This window comes from Lichenostomus cassidix, chromosome 1Ab (assembly GCF_008360975.1).
Source record: "Lichenostomus cassidix isolate B80296 chromosome 1Ab, HeHo_3.0, whole genome shotgun sequence".
Classification (NCBI taxonomy): domain Eukaryota; kingdom Metazoa; phylum Chordata; class Aves; order Passeriformes; family Meliphagidae; genus Lichenostomus; species Lichenostomus cassidix.
Window position 1 is genome coordinate 3,188,215 of NC_139481.1, and position 16,023 is coordinate 3,204,237.

At 44.3% G+C, this 16,023-nt stretch overlaps 1 protein-coding gene across 7 annotated transcripts in view; it reads right to left on the reverse strand.

Annotated features, from left to right (window-relative positions):
• Positions 1-223: 223 nt before the first annotated feature.
• Positions 224-16,023, reverse strand: part of DENND5B (DENN domain containing 5B) — a 78,385-nt gene continuing 62,585 nt past the window's right edge. For all 7 annotated transcript variants that reach the window (XM_085049463.1, XM_085049464.1, XM_085049461.1 and 4 more), the window contains 13 exons: positions 15,789-15,920; positions 15,077-15,229; positions 14,525-14,603; positions 13,227-13,308; positions 9,442-9,570; positions 9,121-9,242; positions 7,290-7,435; positions 5,628-5,746; positions 4,429-4,616; positions 3,721-3,803; positions 3,450-3,576; positions 2,527-2,701; positions 224-690 (listed from right to left, as the gene is read on the reverse strand). In XM_085049463.1, coding sequence (XP_084905589.1) covers positions 507-690; positions 2,527-2,701; positions 3,450-3,576; positions 3,721-3,803; positions 4,429-4,616; positions 5,628-5,746; positions 7,290-7,435; positions 9,121-9,242; positions 9,442-9,570; positions 13,227-13,308; positions 14,525-14,603; positions 15,077-15,229; positions 15,789-15,920 — 1,719 coding nt within the window. In that variant the 3' untranslated portion in view covers positions 224-506. The remainder of the gene's footprint in view (positions 691-2,526; positions 2,702-3,449; positions 3,577-3,720; positions 3,804-4,428; positions 4,617-5,627; positions 5,747-7,289; positions 7,436-9,120; positions 9,243-9,441; positions 9,571-13,226; positions 13,309-14,524; positions 14,604-15,076; positions 15,230-15,788; positions 15,921-16,023) is intronic.

Below are 16,023 nucleotides of genomic sequence, written 5' to 3' on the forward strand. Positions count from 1 at the left end.
CAATCACAAGGGCTACAGAAGGATATTTGCTGTATTGATTTGCAATACCTGAAAAAAGCCCTGCTGGGTTTGCACTGTATTTACATGTGGATTGGCTTCTTCCTCACGAGCAAGTAGCATCCCTTCCCACCTTGGTCCTTCCCTCCCTTCCCACCTTGGTCCTTCCCTCCCTCCCCCAAGTCCTTCCCCTGGGTTTAAGCTACTCACAGTCAGAACAAGAACATTCAGTCTAAGAAAAATTTCTTAGAGTAATATAATTTCTCGAAGAAGATAGCGTATTTACACACATCTAACACATGAAAATACTCTATTTTTTTTTTTCCTTTTTGTACTAAATTTCTGTTTCAAATAAACTACAATACTGCATTCATGGCCAGTCCCCATGGGGCACAAACTGGGCTTCCCAATCCTGCCTTACAGCGGTGCACAACCATGGCATTCCAGTCCTGACAGCTTTCCAACCGTGGTTTGGGAAAAGGAGAAATGAAGTTCTCAGCAGAGCCATGCTAAACATCCACTCCTTTAATGAGTGATCCCTCCAGGATGATGTTGAAGTCCTGCAGGGTCTGCAGCACTCGGATCAGGGAGTTGACAGTCATGCGGTCCCGGAGGAGAGCGTTCTCCTCGTACATCCTGGTGATGGGAGGGCACTCTGCCAGCAGTGGGATCCACTGGGACAGCAAGTGGTCCCTGCAAAAGGCAGGACAGGAATGGGTTTAGCATCGAGGACAACAGAATTATCACACTGGAGTTATTCTCCAGCAGCACAACCCAAAATGTGCACCCCCTTTAGGTGTGTAATTGCAACCCTGGATTTGGTTAGTAGGTTTCATTCCTGCCTACTGTAGGGATGAAATGGAAAGATGTTAGCAGAACTGGAATTGAATATTAGCAGAATTAGAACTGAATCAAGGAGAACAGAATTCTCATACTGGAGTTCTTCTCCAGCAGCACAACCCAAAACCTGCACCCCCTTTAGATGTGTAATTTTGTAATCACAACCCTGGATTTGGTTAGTAAAATACTATCTACTGTAGAAATTAAAATGGAAAGATATTAGTAGAATTAGAGTTGAATTGAATTAGAATTGAATATTAGCAGGATTAGAATGGAATCAAGGACAACAGAATTGTCACACTGGAGTTCTTCTCCAGCAGCACAACCCAAAAGGTACAGCCCCTTTAGGTGTGAAATCTCAAACCTTGATTTGGTTAGTAAAGTATTGCCTACTGTAGGGATGAAAATGGAAAGGTGTCAGCAGAATTAGAGTTGAATTAGAATTGAATATTAGCAGAATTAGAATTGAATCAAGGACAATAGAATTCACACACTGAAGTTATTCCCCAGCAGCACAACCCAAAACCTGCAGCCCCTTTAGGTGTGAAATCTCAAACCTTGATTTGGTTAGTAAAATATTGCTTACTGTAGGGATGAAAATGGAAAGATATTAGCAGAATTAGAATTGAATTGAATATTAGCAGAATTGTAGTTGAATTAGAATTGAATCAAGGACAACAGAATTCTCACACTGGAATTATTCCCCAACAGCACAACCCAAAAGGTGCAGCCCCTTTAGGTGTGTAATCACAACCCTGGATTTGGTTAGCAAAATACTATCTAGTGTAGAAATGAAAATGGAAAGATATTAGCAGAATTAGAATTGAATTGAATTAGAATTTAATTAGAATTGAATCAAGGACAACAGAAGCCTCACACTGGAGTTCTTCTCCAGCAGCACAACCCAAAACCTGCACCCCCTTCAGGTGAGTGTATAATCACAACCTTTGATTTGGTTAGTAGGTTTCATTCCTGCCTACTGCAGGGATGAAAATGGAAAGATATTAGCAGAATTAGAGTTGAATTTGTAAGAATTCAGCAATATTTTCAGATCAGCAACAGGGAGAGTAAAGCTGGAGGAAAATCTTTTTTCCAACTGGTTTTCCAAGTAACCAGACAGACAAGACGAAAATGATATTTATTTCTAGACATACCAATTCCCACCCTCCAAAATACAACCAAGTCCCACCTCCTGCCCCTCCCCACGTTCAAGACAGAAAGTACCCTATTAGGAAAGAAAAGTTCATCTAGAATAGATTTGTCAAAATTATAACAGACATCCCATTTTCACAGGCAACTGAGTGAGGATTTAGGAATTCACCAACTCCTGAAAAGGAGCTCTGCATTCCCAAAGCCAGTACTTCATCAAAAATAGCATTTCAAGGCAGATTTCACACACAAGACTGTCAAGCTAACAGTAAAAAAAAAACTCAAAACGTTTTTAGCAGTTGAGACACTCTAGTGATGTATTATTAGTGCTTCTTTGCTCCCATTTTTGACGTAGTATTAAAGCTGCTTAAAATAGGCACTGGGTAATAGATAGGCATGAGATGTCTTAAAATGGAAAACTAAAGGTAATAACAATGGTGGAAAAATATTCTTTTTTTTTAATAAAAAAATTTAATTATTTTAAAAATTATTCTATGCCAGAGAAAGAGAAGAGCACAAAGATGAAGAGCAGTTCAGTACCTTGTCCCCAGGCAAACCAGGATCTGGAATTTGCCATCTTTCCCAATGTTCCTGGGAGCTGTGTTGATGGCACTCACGTAGTGACAGAAGGTTTTGCACGAAGATCTCTGCAGCAGGAGGGTCTCCTCGTTGTCCCCAATCTGATCACTGGTTTCAAAATAAGCAACAGCTTTCTCTGTGGCAGGGAGGAAACCAGAACCCAGTGAGGAGAAGCACTTCATTGTGAGGTCAGAAGACAGAATCACAGATTGGCTTAAATCCTTAAATTTAAGGATTTTAAAAGCCAACCTGCTGGGAGCTATGGCATGGTTTACAGATGGATTCCTGGCTCTGATGACCACAGGCTGGTGGTCATCTCCCCCTTGGCCATGGCACAGCAGTGGTCAGTTGGTGTCTAACACACTTGGGTGACACCAAGGAGCAGCTCCAGGGCCCAGCAATGGGTTCACTGTGATACCATCTGCCTTGGTTTGTCACTTTTTCTGAGTGAGCACTTAGCTCAGGCTGAGCATCCCAGCCTGCAAGCCTGCTCTGAGGGAGGAAATACATCTTAAATTACCACTTAAATTACAGGCCTGCAGGTAAGGATTACCTGAAGATCAGTGCAATGACCAGAAGAGTTCTCATGAACAATCAAAAATCTAAATTTTCACTCCCTGCCCTTTCCCAGCTCTCCCCCTAACACTGGTTGTCCCTCCCCCCCAACCTCCTTTCTCTCACAAAAGCAGCTCTTTGAACTATAAACTCTTAAATTTCTGCACAGATTCACACTTTTCTTAGTTCCTCTCATCTTCCATCCTGTTTCTCGCTGACTTTAAGCAACCTGGAGCAGGTTGAGAATCCAACCTGATGAGAGTCCAAGCTCTGCCTGTGAGGAATCATCCTGCCCTAAACTTTCTCCTCCAAATCCTGCACCAGCTCACCTATGAAGTCCCAGATGAAGACATTCTTATGAAAAATGCGAGCTGATTTGAATCCATGGTGGAAGACATGCTCCAGGGCTGCAACCAGCCCGTTTTCTCCACACAGCAGAATGGTGAGGCTCCCTCTCTGTGGAAAGGGAGAGTAGGTAAGTACAACTCACCTTTTTGGGATGCCAGAAACCTCAAATCTAAAGGTAGTACATCCACTGGTACTTCAGTGGTATTTCTGTTTGTAAAAACATGCAGGCAAGTAGTGAAAAGCAGGAATTACCTCTTTCTCTGGCTTGTGGAAGTGTTTCACAATGTTGTTCACAGCTTCCCCAATTCCCTCCTGGATTTGTCCTGCATTGGGTTCTGTGAAATGGTGGAGAGCAGAGCAGCTGAAGTGGTGGGTTTTAAATGCTGTATTTATTACTCTTGCAGGCTAATCTTCCCTTGCCTTAAATAAGTAATGTCCTCTAATTTGACAGGAGCTGGACAGATGCATGAGCAGGATCTGCACTGCCCCACCTCTGTGCTTTAGCAGACAATGCCTCCTGTTCCCCTCACAGTGCCCTGCTGTAGCCAAGTGCAGTTACCCATAAAAGCTAATTTTAGGGATGTGAATGGATGTCTGCCCAGCTCACAGCATCCACATCCAGCTCTGAGCTGCCCTCAGAGAGAACTGCCTTCCCACTGACTGCACACTGAGCTGGGAGGCTGAGCGGCATCACTCCTGCAAATTCTGCTGCATATCCCTCCCTCACATCTCCATGCTCCAAAGAAAGAGATTATTATCTCTTGAGACATTGAGAGGCAACATCACAGAGCAAACACCAACCAGGTAGGGCAGGAAAAGCTCATCAGCTTGCAGCTCAAGGCTGCTCTGCACCAAACCTTGCCTCAGGATGACCTCTCCTGCTCAGAGAAGCTGCTGCCCAATTCTCTGTGACCCCGGGGGGGAAGGCAAGAACTTCCTGGTGTTGTTCCAAGGACTTACTGGTGTTTTTCCCGGTGAGGGAGGTGATGCTGAGGCGCCTGGTGACCGTGGGGGATTTCTGCTGGGGCGGCGTGCGGCACTGCTTGCCCAGCTCCTCGTCAGCCGCGCAGGACAGCAGCTCCCCGATCAGGATCCTCTCCAAACTGCCATCATCCACCCCTTTGCCCAGCCAGCGCCCACAGGGGAACCTGCAGCACAGCAGGACAGGCTCAGCTCAGCTCCACACACAGGGCAGGCTGGTGCCAAACATTGCTAACAGGCAGGGAATATTTGGTTCCCAAAAAATTCTAACAATGCAGAGCTCTGCAGGCAGCAGCCTCTGCACCACCACTGATCATCCTCAGAACCAGGGAAATGGGCAAAGCTTGCCTCACACACATATTCCACAGTCCACATCTTGTTTTCTATTTTTCACTTGCAGCCACAACTGATATTCAGCCTTGAAGAGCTTTGTGATGATTAAATAAATCCCCACAGTTCCCACCCAGCTGAGGCTGTGACATCTCCTCCCACCCAGACCTCACCCCGCATTTTATTACTCCTGGGTCCCACACAGCCCTAAAGAAATCCATGCTCATGTCCATACCCCCAGTCATTGTGTCCCATGTCCTACTTTCCCTGATAACTCTCACCAGCTCTGAGATCTGGAGCTCACCTCTCTGAATTAGTTTTCCAAGTTCATATTTTTTTTAAATTTAAGTCTGCCTGGCCACATTTTGTAAAACCAGTGATGAGTTAGGAGATAATTTTGACATGTGCTCAATAGAAGATTATGTATGTGCTCAATAGAAGATTAAGAAATCATCAAAACCTTTTATTTTCTTAATATTTCCCCCAGACCATCATTTCAGCTCTTGGGATTTAGAGAGTTAATTTGTGCACAATTTTACCACACTACTTTAAATCTAATTATTAGACACAAACATGAATCACTTCCAAAGTATCCATACTGTCTGCCCTGGCTCAGAAAGATGCAAAGAAAATCCTGCACTCAAATCTCATTCAACATTTATCAGATTATCTGATTTCAGCTAGGGCTCCTGAAATGAGAGAACTGGGGGTGGTGGAGACCAACCCAACCCCATCAGGAACCCAAATCAGCTCACACTGCTGCACCAGCAAGGAGAAAATGAATACATTCTTATTTCTCTAAATTTAACAAGAATTTCAGGCAAGAAAAATGAAAACTTGTTGCTTACTTGTACGTGTGTCCTGTAATTTCATTCCTGACCATGACACAATCAACCAGCCACTTGGCCAGCAGCCCTGAGTTGTCATGACCAATCTGAACCGTCGTCAGCTTCCCCAAATTCTGGCACTGAAAGGAGTAACAGTTTTTACTTCGTTTCAAAAAGAACAGACAACACACACCCCCACCAAACACACACAATATGGTCTCAAATATTCAGGCTTTTATTCAGTTTTCCAACTTTCTGTGATTTATAGAACAAGAGTTTTTGACCAAACATGTAGAGCATTTTCCAAAGCAGCATAATTATTTTTTAAGACAGGAGAAAAGCAATAAAACCATTAAAAGCTTGTGAAGAGATTACATTCTTTGTTGTGAGCACTCACTCTGAGTATTTCTGAGAAGTATTAATTACACACTTCTGAGCTAAGGTGATAAAAAGCTTCTCAAAAACGCATTTGGAGCATGCTGACCTTCAGCTGACTCACTATGAAGCAGTGCTTAAATCCTTTCTTATTTTCAAAGATGATCTGCTTATTGTTGGGCCAAACAACAAATCACTGCTGTGAGACTCAGCACATCACAAAGGCACAGAAGGAGGAAAACAAGGGACTGAATTCCAGTGCAATATGTAATTGTAGGTGGGGCTGGCAGCAACATCTGCTAACGTCACCTCAACATTTCCCTTGAAAGACCTTGGTTTTCACTGCTCCTGGTGCTGCCAAACAAGCAGAACTACACATTCCCCACTATGACATTTTCTGCAGTGGGTGGCTACCCAAATCGGTATTTTAGGAAAGTTTCAGCCCAAGGAATAATCCAGAACAGCATTTATACGGTCCTTAGGAATATCTAAATATGTCATTTTGCCTGTCAGAAGCCTGGAGATCTTTTCTACAAAATAGTGATATCTGAAGGAGATGTGGGCATTTATCACAAAAATATCCTCTCTGTGTCAAAATCGACCTATATTTGGCAAGAGGCTTTTTTTGGCTATTGTTGCTGAAGATCAGGCTGCATATGCTCACTGGATGCAACCTTAATTTCAGCAGCAGATTTTCCTACAAAATCACTCCTTAATGGACACAGCACAGCCTGGAGCTAGAGGAGCTGGATGGGACTTTCTCTACAATTCCTGTCACCAGCTGCTTTGGCATGGCACTGAGCCAGCCTGGGATTGCTGGGTGGGAAAGCAGAGGGGAAAGCAAAGAGAAAAAACCCAGCAAGTGTGGAGGAGAGATCCTGGTGGGGATGGCAGCTCCCTGTCTGCACCTGAGGCTGGGATGGGGAAGAGTGATGCTGAGAAGAAATTTGGGATGGTCAGAGGTCAAAAAGGGACCTGGGTGGTGGTTAGTGGATGAACAGAGTGAAAGAATGAAAAATAAACTTGGAAGGAAGGTGAGGAGCTGGAAATGAGAGCTGGAAGGGGAAAATTAGGGAAGGAGGCATGGAAGGGAATGAGATATGGAAACAGATTGGTGAGGTGAGGAAAAAAACCTTCATCTCACACAGGAGGGGCAGGCAGCACTATTTTCCTGTATATATTTGAACCTACTTTGAAAACCAGGACAGAATCTGAAATACTGTGCTCTCAATCACCTCCTCAACAAATTAATATTTATTTGGCAGCAGCTTTCAAACGGAAAGGAAAACGTGAAGAGCACACACTCACCTCAAACGTCATCTCTAGGTGGTTTTTAGGAATCTGCATGACTCCAGTATCTCCCAGCTCCCCTGACACACATATCCATGGGTTGGATGTGGTTATTGCATTGCTGAGTTTTTTGATGGGAATTATCACTGACCTGTAAGGGATCACTGAGAACAGGCACAGAGGGAAGCACGTTAGTCGGGATTTTATTTTTCCCCTCCTTACAGTAAACGCAATTTCTGGGGCAAACCACAGCTGTGGCTGGAAGGGAAGCTCTCTCTGCCTGTCTGAGGAGCAAACAGGAGATTTCCCTGGCTGAGGGAGGGGAGAAGGGCAACAGAGCCGCACGGTGGAGCTGCAGCCCTGCGGCACAGCCGGGATGGGAGCAGGGAAGGGGACACAGCGAGGGGACAGTGGGGCACACGGCAGCTTAGGGGGATAGGAGAGCCACAGTCTGCTTGGGAAGGGACATTAGGAGGCCATCTAGTCACCAGACTGCTCACAGCCCTGTCCAGCCTGATCTTGACCACTCCCAGGGCATCCACAGCTTCTCTGGGCAACTCGTGCAACCAGGGTTGCTACCCCGATGTATAAAACTTCTTCCTTATGTCTAACCTAAACTGACCCTCTTTTAGTTCAGAACCATTACTTCTTGTCCTGCTGCAACAGGTAAATGATAAAATCTTTGTCCCCATCTTTTCTACAGGTGCCCTACAAGTACTGAAAGGCTGCAATGGGAAATGCTGGCATGGCTGCTAACACCTCAGCCAAACTCTGCTGTGTCTCTCTGGACATCTTCCTCTTTATTCTTCATCCTATTCCTGTTCTTATTCTCTTATTCTTTTGCTTTTAAACCTGTACCACCCAAAAATTCTCAAGACAAGGACTGCCACCCACCCCAGTTTGGATTTGGCTGCAATTCTGCACCTCTAGCACTGCAAGACTCTCTCCCCTTCTGCCTCACAAGCTGCTTTTTTGACTGGGGAAGCCAAGCCAGCCTCTTTTATTTTTGTGTGCCATCCAAAAACTGCACTCAAAAAAATATCCTTGAATTCCAAGCACCTGTCCTACAGGAGAAAGCTGTGGAGCTGGATGCCTCACAGAAATAAGGTTATCAAGGATGAATAAATCTCTTTATGCTGTGCTGGTTCTGAGGGGATTTATTGCTTTAAGAGGAGAAAAAATAGAATGAGTGCCTGTTTTGACAGCCAGGTAAAACTTGCTTCACTTCACTCTGAACAGGCAGGGAAATTTAAAATAAGGGATGCTCAGGTGAATCCAAATAATTAGGTCATCTCATGGGATCCTGCTTTTTCTGCATTGTCCAGTGCTGGACAGACAAAGATTCATTTTCAGGTATCAATCCAATCTCTGCTCTCCTCCTTACAAGGGAGGGTGAGAAAGGGAATCTTCCTGACACTTAAGAAGAGACAAAAATAGATTTAAAACAACAGGGGAGCACAAAACACCTTGTATTTCATCCTCCAACCTTCCATCTCCTCTCCTGCCTGAGGAGAGCAGGATGAGGAGAGTTAGGATGCACAGTTAAGGAAGGCTAGAAAGAAGAATTAGGAAGTAGAGGACTAGTCTGGGAGGGAAGATGAAAGAAGAATGACCATAAAGAGAGCAGCACTGTGTGCTGATTGCCCTCCCTTGTGCACTGCTCTTCTCCAGAGCCTTCCCACACAACCTTGGCTCTCCTGCTGGTTTCCCAGAGCACCCAGGAGCCTCAAACCCACCAAGACTTCCAGAAAATGGCTCAGCTACTCAGACACCACCAGCCTCACCTCTTACCAACCATGACAGCAACTGATTCTTAGTCAGGGGGAAGAAGATTGATTCTCCAACTCACTGATTGTGGTGAAGACGCTCGTGAAGCAGAAATAATCCACAGCATTGAGGGAGAGCAGGTGATAGAGGAACTGTTCCCTCTCCTCCTCACAGCGCAGGAAAGCGTAACGCTTGTAGAGCTTCCTGGGAGAAACAAGCACATGGCATTTCTGTGGCTGCTGCTGGATTTTAAAAGGTGTTTGAATCTCAAAGCACCAACTGAAGAGTGGGTTTTAACAGGAGGGATGATTCCCCAATAATAGAAGCTGCTAGGAATCCACAGAGGGCATGAAACACCAATTTCATGACGTGGAAGTGAAATTTAAAATGAAAAGGCACTCACTTTGCAAGGGCCTGGTTGGAAAGCAGCTGCTTCAGGTGCTGAGACAAAAGCTTCTTCTCCAGAGAAAGTCTGATCCAGGCTCTGGCTCGCCCCACGTCAGTCTTGATCTCACTCATGTTCTGAACGTGCCTGAAACGAGGGAGGAGGAAAATAAAGAGATGAACCGTGAAAATTCTACATGCTTCAAGAGGCAACATTCAGGGTGATGGTGCAGCAGGTGAGCTGGAAAATGGCTCCTGGCTTGATTTCTAGAAAGATCCCCATCAGGGTCCCCAGATCCCTGCACTGTGGCAATGAGGATGTGCTGCAAGCAGGATCATTTTTAGGGATAGAAGAGGCTTTCCTGTAAGTGATAATTTGAACAGCCCTCAGCCCTCCATATGTTTCATCTGTAGAAAAGCAGAACTGTTCCATAGGGGATTTTCTTTTTTTTCTTTTTAAACTTTCCAAATTTCAGTCTGGAGAATGCCAGAAGCTCTAGTTTTGAAGCACAGGGAGTTTTAGAAGAGGAAGAGGACTGCCGTGGCAGGGCGAAGCTGCTTCCAAAAAGCCCCCACTTGGTTAAATAAAAAAGAAAAATGAGTAACAGTTTCTAGAAGGGGAAAGAAAAGGCTGCAATTTCTTAATTTTCGTGCAGTCTGTGTTTTAAGTGCAATTCAGCTCTCCAGATCTCCATGGAAAGCCCCAAGTACCATCAGCTAAATTCTGAACCGATCCCAAGAGCAAAAAGTTGCAATTTGCTGTCCAATTCCTGCACCTTCCCTGACAGCCCTCCACGCACTGCTGGGTGTTGAGGAATGTGGCAATATTTACTCCAAAGGAAACCCACCAAAGTCATGCTGTGACTGATGCTTTTTACATCGACTACCACAGTCTCAGTGTCTCGTGCTCTCCCCATCTGTTCCACCCAAGTGTGTGCTTTGGGTTATATTTAGCCCCTGCATTATTTGAGAAAGCCACTCTCTTGTTTATAGAGCCTCTAAAGGAGCAGGTCCAGGACCTTCAGGGCAGATTTGGCAAACAATTTATTTCTGCCCAGCAATAGGAGTTTGCTCTGCACAAACCAAGAGGACACACAGCCCAGCAGCTCTGCTCTCTGCCAGCATGACCTGCAAGGCTGAAATTTTACTCCTGGCATGGGAAAGCCCTTCCTGGCTCTCAGTTTCTCCTGCAGTCCTTGAGATGCATCCTCCACTCAACTACATCATGCTGAGACACTCTGCTCAGACATTCCCAGCCTTTTGAGATGGAAGATCAAAGCCCAGACTATCATCTCCCTCCCCTTCCCCCCCAGTGCTCAGCTTGAATTACATCTAATATGAAACACTGAGCAGAATATGTTATTTGGCTGTGAGAGGATTCAAGCATAGATGGACTCAGGTTTATTCCATGCACGCTCTGTGCCTCTTCATTACCTGTTTCTGGTGCAGACTAGATTAGCATTAATTGTGCATTGGGGAAAAATAAGGATCTGCAAGCATGCAGCTTGCCAGACATATTAAAAAGATTCAGTAATCAGTCTTGGTGTCAGCAAAAGCAGAGTGTAACAAAACAGAGCATGCAGGAACCCAAATTTATTTCCCTGTCAGTTGGGAGAGTCAGAACAGCTCTATTTTTATCAGTGACCTAAGTGTAAGCTCTGTATGCTCACCACTGCACAGCAAATTCTTCTTGTCAGAGCACTGAACAGCCATTTCAATGCAACTCCCCTGCTTTGCACTTGCTTTCAATCCCATTAGCAATGAAGAAAAATCTATTTACCCTGTCCGATGCAGATCCTTGCCAGGGGAAAGGCTGGAGGGAACACCCCCAGGCTGGCTTGTGCCACTGAGATTCCACTCACAGGACCAAAATAAACACCCTGAGCATCTCGCTGACCACATCTGTGCTGCCTGGCTGTGTGGGCGAGGCTCAGGACACACCTGTGGCACACTTAGGGCATGCCTGTGACTCAGCCCTGCTTTTAAGTTGTTTACATAACCCAGCATGAGCCATCAGAACCGAGCCCTGCTCAAGGCAATGCTTAATCCTCTCTCCATCAGCTCGGTTAGCAGCACAAGCCCTGCAATTTAACAATTACCCATCCCTCCACTCCAGCCTGGCTCTGTGTGGGCAAACAGATATTGGGCAGCATTCCTTCCAAGCAGGAGAAAGTGTGCCACGAGATTTCAGAGGACAAATTCAACTCAGCCTCTTGCCCAGCATTTTGTGTGACCAGACAGGTTTGTGGATAAGATATTACAAAGGGCAATGTTCTGCTGCTGTACTTTTTCTCTGAAGAGAACTGAGAAAGACTTTTGTGATGGAAACAAGAGCTCAGCTCGGTGCAGAGCTTCCCTCACTGCAGCAGAAGCCCTGCATGCAGCACTGAGCACACACAGCCTCCTCTGTCAGCAATCCCTCCCAGCACGGAGTTTCCGCTCCAGATCCTCCATCCTTCCTCACACTGACCCTCTCCTTGCCTGTCAGCCTCCCAGCACTGAGTGAAGGAGAGAGCTGCCACATCCCACGGGAGGGATGCTGCCATGGCAGACACATGTTCAAAATGACCTCCTGGCACTAAACTCCTAATTACATCCTGGATTCTCTCTCCTTTTTTTTCTGTAGTTTTTGATCCCTACCTGGCAATGTTGTGTTGTTCAAAATCTGAACAAAAAGGCTCAAAATGCATGGCATCAAACTAAAAGGTTGCACGCTGCAGGTGGGAAGTATGGTGAGGTTTTTTGGTTTTTTTTTTTCAGAAAAATCTGACTAATCTGTGTGATCTCACATCTGAAAAAAAAATATTTCTGTAGCAACACACATAGTAAAAATCACATCACTGTAATCAGGGGTTTGTGAACTAACTACAATTCATCATGTTTTTGCCATAAGATTTTTCTGCCATAAGATTTTTTTGCCATATTTTTAGGTGTAAGAAGGACACTGCATTACAAGAAACAATACTCATGTTGTCTCACACATCAAATTGCCAGCAATTACCCTCAGCTCTGTACAGATGAGCATTACTGCATTACTCCTCCTCTCTTTTCATGGCATGTTTATCCCACTGCAACCCTCAGCCCTGGCAAGACAAACCAGTGGCCTGAGCTGGCAGTGGATTGATCAAGGAGAAGCCCTGAAAAACTTCTGCCTGCTGCTGCCACACCAATCTCCACCTCTTCTTACTCTCTAATCCTTCTGGTTCCAAAAAAATCACTGCTTGAAAAGGTGCTCAGAGCCAGGCTGTGATCTACTGCAGAGAATCTGTCCTAACTTCATATCATGGCTTTAAACTCACCCAAATTCCAGGCTGATTCAATATCTACATTTATTCTATACCCTCTGTACATTTATTACTGTTTGCCATAAAATGCTGGTTGAAAAGAAAGGATATTGCTCAGGCATTGTGAGCATTTATGTCCTTTTGCTCTGCCTGTCAACTGTACTTGCTCGGTCAGTAATTGAAAAGGAACAAAAAGAAACAAACTGAAAATACCAAGGAATTCAACATATCTGCTGCTATTTGTAGAGGTTGGCTTTATTATTTGAAGAAATCCCCTGGGGAAACAGAAATCCCAGTAACATCTGTGTGGTTTTTATTCTCTGTTAGCTAAAATAGATCAAGTGAAGACACAAAAAAGTTTTTCAAAATAGAAAGGCACATAATTTAGATTTCAAAACGGGCTGAAGGGAAGGTTTAATTCCCTTTAGCCTCTACACACCCAAAGCCAATGAGGATCTTTACCTTCTGCTTTAATTTACAATTAAACCCCCAATTTATGCTTTAGAAGCAATTTGCATACCTCATATCCTGTATCAGGGAAACCCTCAGTGTGGGCAGAGTAATTCCTGTGTCAGACTTTCTCCTTTCTGTTCCACCACCGACTGCAGGGGAGAAAATACACAAAGTTAATACAACACTACAGTAATTGTCTGCAAAGCATTTGTTTTACATATAGCTGAAAACAACCTGAAGTGGTTAGTAACTGCAGTGTTTCTGTGCATTGCCATTAACTCTATCCTGGAAATGTAGAAATAAACTAGATGAAAAATGCTGAATACATTACCTATTCCTTCCTTAATCCAGCACTGAACTCAGAGATTGAGCTTCTTTTTTTTTTTTGTATGTGAAATCCATGAACATATATCTGTACAGCAATGAGTTTTTTTATTATTATGGAGTTTCAATGGAAAGCTCACAACTGAGCTTTGAGTTATTTCAACTCAAATAAAATCAAGCTACAGAAACACGTTCAATGCTAAGAATGCCATGCATTTCTGTGCTCTGCTCTGCTCAAACCACTTTGTGGTGACACATTTTGCTCTCAGGAATTTGTGCCTGCCAGCCAGATTGTTTAGTGCATTACTCATTGAAGCTTATTAAAAAGTCCTTTCATGGGAGAGACCAGTTAGTCCATAAATGCCTCTTTGAGGACTGATCCTACAAGTTCCCATCTGCAGGATTTGAGCTGCAGAGTTCTTGGGAAATGACCCACTGAAGTTCAGAGATTTTTACTGCAACACCCCAGGGGGATCTCAAGGTTATCAGAAAACTTCTTTTGTAACACAGAAATAATTCGGTGATTGCAAGGGGCCAAGCCAAAGCATAAACTGAGCACCTAGACTGATGGACAGAGATTAATTACACAATTTCTGAACTGTACCACCCACCAGTATAAAGACTTACTGAACATGGAGCTATTCCTGTTGGAATTTGAGAGACAGATTATGCTCACTGAAAGAAAAATGTCAGCTGTCTTATTTCCAGCTCCACACTTGCAGCTTCTTCAGAAATCATCTCTTGTGGAAGCACAGCTTCTCCTACCTCACTCAGTGCTCATTCAAAGGGAATTTAGTGCTCATAGATCAAGTGATTTTCCAGACAAGGATCGAAATTATGTTCCTCTGCCTCCAGTGATTCCAATCTATTCTGTCCAGATATCAAGACATCCCCACAATATTATGAGAAATCCCAAAATGTGAATGGGATATTAGCAAGCAAATACACTGATAATCCTGCCTGGGTTTCATGTGGTTCCTGCCATGGCCAAGTGAATTTGCTGGGATTGAATTCTCCTGGAGTTACCTGTCCAGAACTCACCTGGGGACTCTGCACTGTGCTCTTGCTTCTCCTCTCTCTCCTGGTACTGAAGCAAGTGGGACCACAAAGCAGATTTCCCCTGAAAATGGAATATGTGGTGTGTAGCTTTAAACAAACCAGGCAAACAAATAACCAGTAATGGCAGAATAATGGAATGGCATTTAAAAGGGTAAAATGTTCAGCAATGACAAGCAGTCCTTCTCTCCTGGGCCATGAAACCTCAGGAAGAGGAGAGAACCATCCCACTGACCCAGCAGTCACACCCCCCACCTTGTTTCTCTGTCCTCCCTCTGGGTTTCCCTTGGTTGAAAGGGAATAAACCAAACATCATCATCATCACTGCAATTCCAGAGTGGAAAACCCCAAAACAATCCCTCCCTAAAAACCTCCAAACACCCCAAACTCCTCAAACCCTCACCAGATATAAACTAGGGACTCTGAGCCCAAAGACACCTCCTGCTTTATCCTGGATTTACACCACTGAGTAGCAGCTTAAAAAGCAGAGATGGCATTCAGTATTTGCCATTGAATCCCAAATTTCCAGCTACCCACCTGCTTGACCTGCAGACCATGGCTCCAGATCCTTTCCAGCAGATCACACAGACTGGCAATCAGTGTATTTTCCTCCAGACCTGTTATATTGGCTTCTCCATGGCCCAGCTCAACTGCTTCATGGCCCATCTTCTCTACCAACATGCGTTTAGTCTATTAAAAAAAAAATAAAATTTCAAAGGAGTCTAAGAATGTTATCCAAGAAGGGACAGAATTTACAGATGAGTTTATTTAAATATGCTTAATCTAGAGATTAAGCTAATTGTTAATAGCCTGACCAGAGAAACTTCATATCTCTTTGCAGAGATTGCAAATTACCAAGAATAACTGTTATACTTAATTTGTTTTGCATAAACAACGTGAACAAGCCACACATGCTGAATTCTTCCCTTTTGACCAAGGGTCTCCAGGCCGTTCTGTTTAGGCTACATGTAAATATGAACAATTGAAGGAAATCCTCCAGAAGATGTCTGATTCTCCTTCCTGTCCTTTCTACTCTTTCCATCAAATTCAACTGCATGAACACAAGAGCAACACCACCTTCCTTTCTCTTCCAGCTGCTGCAAAACCTAATGCTACAGGGATCTCCACCCTGCAATCAGCAGGTATTCCAGCAGAACAAAATGCCATTCCAGCTGTGAGCCAGGAGAACACCTGCAGATGCTATTTAAACTCATTTCAATCCAGGCAGAGCAGCCAGGGGGTGATTTACCTTCATGCGACATTCCTTGAGCAATCCTTCCACGAATTTCCAGTTGGTCTGTGCAATCACAGCTGGAGAGAGGTCTGACAGTTTGGGCTGCCTGAGGTTTTTTCCCAAACTCCTCGCCTCCTGCATGTATTTCTGAAAAGAAAGAGAATGATTTTAGGTATTACAGGGCAGAGGGATTCTCCTCATCCTAACCCTAGGCAAGCAACGTGGTGGGAAAAAAAATGAGCTAATGTTA